This window comes from Bison bison, unplaced genomic scaffold, assembly GCF_000754665.1.
Source record: "Bison bison bison isolate TAMUID 2011002044 unplaced genomic scaffold, Bison_UMD1.0 scf7180017846069, whole genome shotgun sequence".
NCBI classification, from domain to species: domain Eukaryota; kingdom Metazoa; phylum Chordata; class Mammalia; order Artiodactyla; family Bovidae; genus Bison; species Bison bison.
Genome location: NW_011476642.1, coordinates 15,439 through 22,652, shown reverse-complemented (window position 1 = coordinate 22,652; position 7,214 = coordinate 15,439). Strand labels below are relative to the sequence as shown.

Below are 7,214 nucleotides of genomic sequence, written 5' to 3'. Positions count from 1 at the left end.
ACCTCTGGGAGGACTGTCTGTCTTCATCTTCCCACCGAAACCCAAGGACACCCTCACAATCTCGGGAACGCCCGAGGTCACGTGTGTGGTGGTGGACGTGGGCCAGGACGACCCCGAGGTGCAGTTCTCCTGGTTCGTGGACGACGTGGAGGTGCACACGGCCAGGACGAAGCCGAGAGAGGAGCAGTTCAACAGCACCTACCGCGTGGTCAGCGCCCTGCGCATCCAGCACCAGGACTGGCTGCAGGGAAAGGAGTTCAAGTGCAAGGTCAACAACAAAGGCCTCCCGGCCCCCATCGTGAGGACCATCTCCAGGAGCAAAGGTGGGCCAGGTGGACGGGACCGGGAGGGCCCCGTGGGCCAATCAGAGTGACCGCTGGGCGGGACCGGGAGGGTCCCGTGGGCCAATCAGAGTGACCGCTGGACGGGACCGGGAGGGTCCTGTGGGCCAGAGTGACCGCTGTGCTAACAGCCTTCCTGTCCCCACAGGGCAGGCCCGGGAGCCGCAGGTGTATGTCCTGGCCCCACCCCGGGAAGAGCTCAGCAAAAGCACACTCAGCCTCACCTGCCTGATCACCGGTTTCTACCCAGAAGAGATAGACGTGGAGTGGCAGAGAAATGGGCAGCCTGAGTCGGAGGACAAGTACCACACGACCGCACCCCAGCTGGATGCTGACGGCTCCTACTTCCTATACAGCAGGCTCAGGGTGAACAAGAGCAGCTGGCAGGAAGGAGACCAATACACGTGTGCAGTGATGCATGAAGCTTTACGGAATCACTACAAAGAGAAGTCCATCTCGAGGTCTCCGGGTAAATGAGCCTCACACCGCTGATCTAGTGAACGTTCCCTCATCCACCCACCCCTCCCCCCCAACCCCGGGCTCCAGGTCCAGCCAGGACGCCCTAGCCCCTCCCTGTGTGCATTCCTCCTGGGCCGCCGTGAATAAAGCACCCAGGCCGCCCTGGGACCCTGCAACGCTGTGCTGGTTCTTTCCGAGGCAGAGCCCTGGTGGCCGCCAGGCCTGCGGGGGTGGGCTGAGCCGACTCTGGGCCACTTTGTTCAGCATCTGTGGGGGAGCTGACCCCACTCCGGGCCAGACACACAGTGAGTGGGTCCAGCAGGCCACCTGGGGGCTGCCCGAGGCCACGGAGGGGCTTGGCCAGAGGCGCACCTCCACGGCCCCCTCCAGCCACCACCTGCTGGGCCGGCCTCTGGACAGGAACCGGGGAAGCCCCCGAGACCCTCAGGGATTGAGGCCCAATGCTTCCCGCCTCTGCTCCAGCCCACGCTGTGGGGCAGGGCCACATCCTTGTCCCCAGGCCCCTGTCCCTGGGTGTCCAGAGTCCTTGTGTCCACTCTGGGCCTGCCTGGAGCCACGCGTGGCCGGGGGGTGGCCCTGCTTCACCCTCAGGCTCCCAAGGTCAGGCCTCGCCCTCCCTCGGCCAGGAGGCTCTGCCCAGGCTCTCCCTGCCCAGGGCCAGGCCTGTGCGCCCATGGGGAGGTCATCCCTGTGCCTGAAAGGGGCCCAGGCCAGGAGCCCTGAATGTCCAGGGCAGGGACCTAGCTGCTCCCTGCAGACACGGAGCCCAGACCACAGACAACAAGCCCCAGCCCCGCACGCACACGAGACAGCCCACACCAAGCCTCCTCCACACGCACTCAGGTGTGCATCCGCACATGAGCACACTTCACCCCGTCACACCCACACGCCTGCACACACTCAGGTCTCGCACTCGGGGACCCATGGGGTGACCCCACGGGCCCAGACCAGAGCTGGGTCTTGTGAGCCCTCCCTGTGGACACCAGCTGGGCCCCACCCTCCAGCGCCCATGGGCTGCTCAGTGGCCCTTTCCCACACTGAGCACACTGACCAGGTCAGACATCTGTCCCTCGCCTCCCCTGGAGCACCCACGCCCCTCCCTAGCAGGCTGAGATCCCCCCTCAGCCCCTCGTCCTGGCAGCCTCACCCCTCGGGCACAGCACCTCTCAGGCCCGGTGCTGTCAGCCCTCCCTCCCCGGGGGCAGGGCCCAGGAACGTGCGCTCTGCTGACCCTCCCAGCTCCAGGCCTGGCCCCCAGGGCATAGGAGGCCAGGAACTGAGCCTCTGTCCTGTGGGGAGGTGGGGTCAGGGCCCCAGCTCAGGGCACAGCTCAGGATGGGAGCAGGACACCACAGGCCAGGCCCAGGCAGTGGCCAGGGCTGGAGGGGTTGGGGCTGGGGCTGGGCCCCAGAGACTGACCTCAGGTGACCCCTGCCTGGCCCATGGGGAGATCACGCCACCTTCCCCTCACCCAGAGGGAGCCCTGCCCTACCCCAGTGACCCTGCCCAGCCCCCCGTGGGCAGACACAGCACTGACCACCCCTCCCTGTGCAGACCTGCTGCTGGAGGAGGAGATCTGTGCAGACGCCCAGGACGGGGAGCTGGACGGGCTCTGGACGACTATCTCCATCTTCATCACACTCTTCCTGCTCAGCGTCTGCTACAGCGCCACCGTGACCCTCTTCAAGGTGGGAGGCCACCCTGCTGGCCCTCGGGCCCCCTCTGTCCCCAGAATCCCAGCAGAGTCCCTCAGTGTCCTTCACTGCCCTTCACTGTCCACTCACTCTCTACTCACAGCCCTGGGGGAGGCCCACGTGGGGTCCAGTCTCTGCTCACCCTGTCCCCCCACAGGTGAAATGCGTCTTCTCCTCGGCGGTGGAGCTGAAGAGGACGATCGTCCCCGACTACAGAAACATGCTCGGGCAGGGCGCCTAGAGCTCCTGTGGGTGGAGTCCAGGGTCGCCCAGACCCAACTGGACCGCGTCCATCATCTTGTGCTGCTCAGCCTGCGCCAGGCCTGCTCCTTCGCGCTCTGACCTAGCCAACCTCTAACCTCTCACCCAGCCTCACCCACATCTGCACTCTGACCTTGTGGCCATGGCAACCTGCCCCACCCCCCAAGACCCGAGTGGAAAACAGGTGGTGACCCCACTGAGCTGATGGACGCTGAAGGCCTCTGGGAAGCCTGTAAGACACCAATGGGCTGCAAGTCCCAGACCAGGAACACACAGGTCAGAGTTCAGTTCTGCCTGGAGGAGCAGGAGGCTGGGTCCAGGGCGGTCTGCACAGGGCACCCGCATCTTGTCCAGGCCTGGATTCAGACCACAGGTCCATGCGGGAGGCCCCTGTGTCAGATCCTTGGGAACAGCTGTCTGCAGGGGCCCAGCCTCCCAGCAGGGAAGCTCCTGGGAGGACCACTAACAGTTACTCAGGCCACCTCCACCGAGGACGCTGCTGTGAGCAGGCCTGGGCCCACGGCTGCTGCAGGAGCCCTGGTGGGGGAAAGGGTGACGTCCAGCCAGATGGACCGCCTGGAGAGGGGCCTGCTGACCGGTTCCCAGTGGACAGAGCTGGAGAGGCTCCCAGAATACAGGACGGCAGGGCAGCCAGTCCATCCGGCGGCCAACAGCCTGACACGTCCCGCAGGAGCTTGGCCTGCACCGAGGGCAGGGGTGAGAGGCGAGACCAGAGACCCACAGAGGCCCAGCCCCAGGCCCCGGGGCCCCACCTCGCCTCACAGTACAGACTCTCCCGTCGTTGCAGAAATGTGCATGGGCGTCTCTGGATGGGAGGCGCTGCCCCTAAGACTGGAAGGAAGGACCACAGTCTCAGAGCTTGGGAAGCTTCTTCTGCCTAATGTGGGGGCCTGTTCTTTCTCTTTGCTGCCTCTTTATCTCTTTAATGACAATAAAGCATCTTTACTTCACCTAGCTCACTGGCCAGTCTCCGTATGTTGACACACCTTCTCCCTTTGAGGAGTCCACAGCCTGGCTGCCCCACTCCCACTGGCCCCTGGGCTTCCTGCCCCCCCCACCTGCACTTAGGGTCCCTGGTCCCATCCCTACATGACCCGTGGGTGCCTGACTCCCACCTGCTACCCACCCCTAGGGCTCCACTCCGCCTCCCAGGCAGAGGCCAGCCTGAAGCCAGGGGAGCCACAGACAAGCGCCCCGGGCTGGGTGGTCAGCACAGGAGGCTGTAACAAACACCGCGGGCGGCTGGACCACGGGCGGCACCGCTCACCCCTGGAGCCTGGGACCCCGGATCCAGGAGCACAGGGCCGGCTCCTGCTGAGGCCTGTCTCCATGGGGTGCAGACGCCGTGTCCTCACGGGGGCACCCCTCTGTGCCTGTCTCTGTCCTCACCTCCTCTTAGAGGGTCTCCAGTCAGACTGGACGAGGGCCCACCCTGGGACCCCAGTTCACCCTCATCACCTCTTCAGAGACGCCACCTCCAGAAGCAGTGATGCTTGAGGTCTGGGGGTCAGGGCTGCAAGACTTGAATTTGGGGTCACAATTCTGCCCCGAACAGGCGGGTTGATGCCAGAAACCCAGAGCAGGAGGGGACACCAGTGAAGGCGGGCCAGGAGGGGCAGCTGGGGGAGGGGTGTCAAACCCCTGACCTGGTTCAGTGCTCAGGACACAGTCAGTGGGAAGGACCTCAGAGGGCGCTGGGGACACCGTGCTCAGCCTGGCTGCACAGAGGTGATGGCTGTGCCACAGGAAAAGCAGGAGGGGCCCAGGGCTCCAGAGAGGGGCCAGGAAGGGTGGCCGCCCGCATGCGATGAGGCCGCTGTGTCCGTCAGCCGGCCTGGGTGCAGGATGTAGTCAGGACTCCATCCTCACAGACACCAGGGACCAAGGAGACTGGACACTCCCCGAGGGAGGAGGAGGATCGTGCTTAGGGACAGTTCCAAGTGGGGGCCCAGGCCTGGGAGGGTGCTGGCCGTGCTGGGCTCTCTTCGGAGGGCATTTTCGGGGAGTTGGGTCATCATGGGGGCATGCCAGTGTTTGCCCAAGCCTTTCGGGGGAAAGGGAGGTCCTGCTGCTGGACAGCCCAGGCCTGGGCCCAGCAACACCAGCTCCAGACAGAGAGCTGCCATCATGTCAGCATGACCGCATCACCCCAAGGCCCTCGGAGGTGCTGATCCAGGCTCCTGTGGGTAGAGGGACAGACAGAGGACTTCACACATCACTCAGAGGACCAGACGTAAGACTGGGTACTGGGAGGGGGCCAGCAGGATGGCCACGGGGTGGACCCCATGGTCCAGGAAACCATCTGGCCCTGGGGGACCCAACCAGGCAGGGTGAGCCTGGGGTTCCCTCTGTCTGCTGGTTCTTGGGGTTGCCCACACTCTGCTTTTCCCACACACTAGCCATCTAACCAAGATGCTGACCATCCAATCGGCCGTCCAGCCTGCCCAGCCCTGGGTCCTGCCCCTCAAGTCCATCTCCCAGACCAACAAATGACCTCTAGCTGGCCTGTTGTAGCCATGAATTCTGGGAAACAAACTCACTCAGAAGGACACAAACCCGCCTCCCCAAGTTCACTGAAACTAGTCTGAACAAAGGAAAAAGAAAGACACAATCAAAGTTAACCCGCATGCCTTTAGCCTAGGTAGTTAACAGTGGATAATTATCAATAGGCCTGTGGTCATACCCCAATAAGCATAATAGAATGTATGATTCTATTCAGTTATACAGATAATTAGGGTATTCTTTTAGGCCATGGAGAGTCTAGGTACGAGCCCTGGGGCTCTTCCTTCCGGGGGCCTGGTTTTCCAGTTGGTATGTCGTTTCCATTGATACTGGGCATAGAGCTCAGAGTCCACAGTCCAGCTCAAGGTGGAGCCTGCTTTCAAGACGGAGCCTGTTCTGTTTCCTCCTTCAGGCCCAGCCCTCAGGAAGGCCAGGGAGGTCAAAGGGAGGGCTCTCCACAGGCCTTTTAACTGAACACAGCTCCAGCCTGGCCATATTCAGTTCCTAGGAGCACCTCTCTGTTCTTGCTTACACGTTATTCAACATGGGAGGAACCTCTTCTGTACCAGAAGAAACACTTCTGGGAGGTGTCCATAAGCCAATACTGTGAGAAGCCTGCACACCACAATCAGAAAAGACTTGCTCAGCAGTGAAGACTCAGCTCAGCCAAAAATAAATACATAAATAAATAGTTTTTAAAAGAGGACTTGAAGCTTTTTAATTTAGATGGTGTAAGAAACTTTCAGGCGAGTGTAATCTCCCTGGTTCTGTCTCATCTCAACAAAATTTTGAAGCGACAGACACTAAAGCCATGGGTTCATCACAGCTCTCGGACAGACCGTGTTACAGCTCCGTGTTACAGCTCAGTTTTATTTAGAAAATAGCAGGAAAATACATCCTCGAGGCGTGAGGGCATGCCAACCCAAAGACGCGAAGAGAAGAAAGAGCCCCGGTCCTTTGGCTCCTCCTTTTACATGTTTTCCTCCCCCTGGGCCTGCCCTATGGAAACTGGCCCAGCCAGGAGTGCTGTGTTCTACCTGAGGTCCTGACTCTGGTCCTTGGACCTCCCTTTGTTCTATTTTCGCGGCTTTTCCATTCCCTGTCTTTTCAGTTCCGTTCAGTTCAGTCGCTCAGTCGTGTCCGACTCTTTGCGACCCCATGAAGTGCAGCCATTTTGGACTCCTGTTTCTTATTCTAACTACCTAACAAAATGAAACATGTAGGCTATATGTAACACCATCTGGCCTCTATGTCAGTTGGGGGACAGAGAGAAATGGCCCAAAAGTGGGTCTCGAAGTTATAGTACTGTCTTGCAACTGGATCTATATTGCCACAGTTGGGAAAATGGACTGAGGTTCCCTAGGATCAGGCCATCTTGTCTCTTTACCAGAATCCTGCACTATGCAGCTCCCTTAATCAGAGGCCTCGGAAATCAGAGAACCCTCCTAGCATCCTAGATGATCATCATTTAACCTCAGACGACCCTCAAAAAGGAAAAAGGGACGCCAAGTCTCACCCACTCTACACCCCTAATTCTGCATCCTTCACTGAGCAACTGTTACCAAGTCCAGACTTGATGTTCCCACTGCACAAGCCAATGAATCCAAGAATGACTTCATTCGGAAAGCTGGCATACCAAGAAGATGTCAGGCTAATGTCTCAAAATAATCACCTCATAGGGGTGTTGATGCCTGGTTCTTTCACAGAACAAGGATGTGGAGGTGAGGAAGTAGAGGACATGTCAGTTCAGTCACTCAGTCGTGTCCAACTCTTTGTGACCCCGTGGACTGCAGCACACCAGGCCTCCCTGTCCATCACCAACTCCCAGAGCTTACTCAAACTCATGTCTATTGAGTCAGTGATGCCATCCAACCATCTCATCCTCTATTCGTCCCTTCTCCTCCCTCCTTCACTC

The 7,214-nt window shown here is 60.1% G+C and overlaps 1 long non-coding RNA gene and 1 gene segment (V, D, J or C); both read left to right on the top strand.

The window, feature by feature from the left end:
• Window positions 1-4: 4 nt before the first annotated feature.
• LOC104987540 lies at window positions 5-976 on the top strand (the record flags this gene model as incomplete). The annotated part of the segment is given in 2 exon segments: window positions 5-323; window positions 490-976. Coding segments are annotated over 2 exon segments (648 nt in total), but the record flags the coding sequence as incomplete, so codon positions are not given.
• Window positions 977-2,382: 1,406 nt separating this feature from the next.
• LOC104987533 lies at window positions 2,383-3,751 on the top strand. Its single transcript, XR_825139.1, has 2 exons — window positions 2,383-2,509; window positions 2,673-3,751. It is a non-coding gene; the product is annotated as an uncharacterized LOC104987533 (long non-coding RNA).
• The last annotated feature ends 3,463 nt before the right edge of the window (window positions 3,752-7,214 follow it).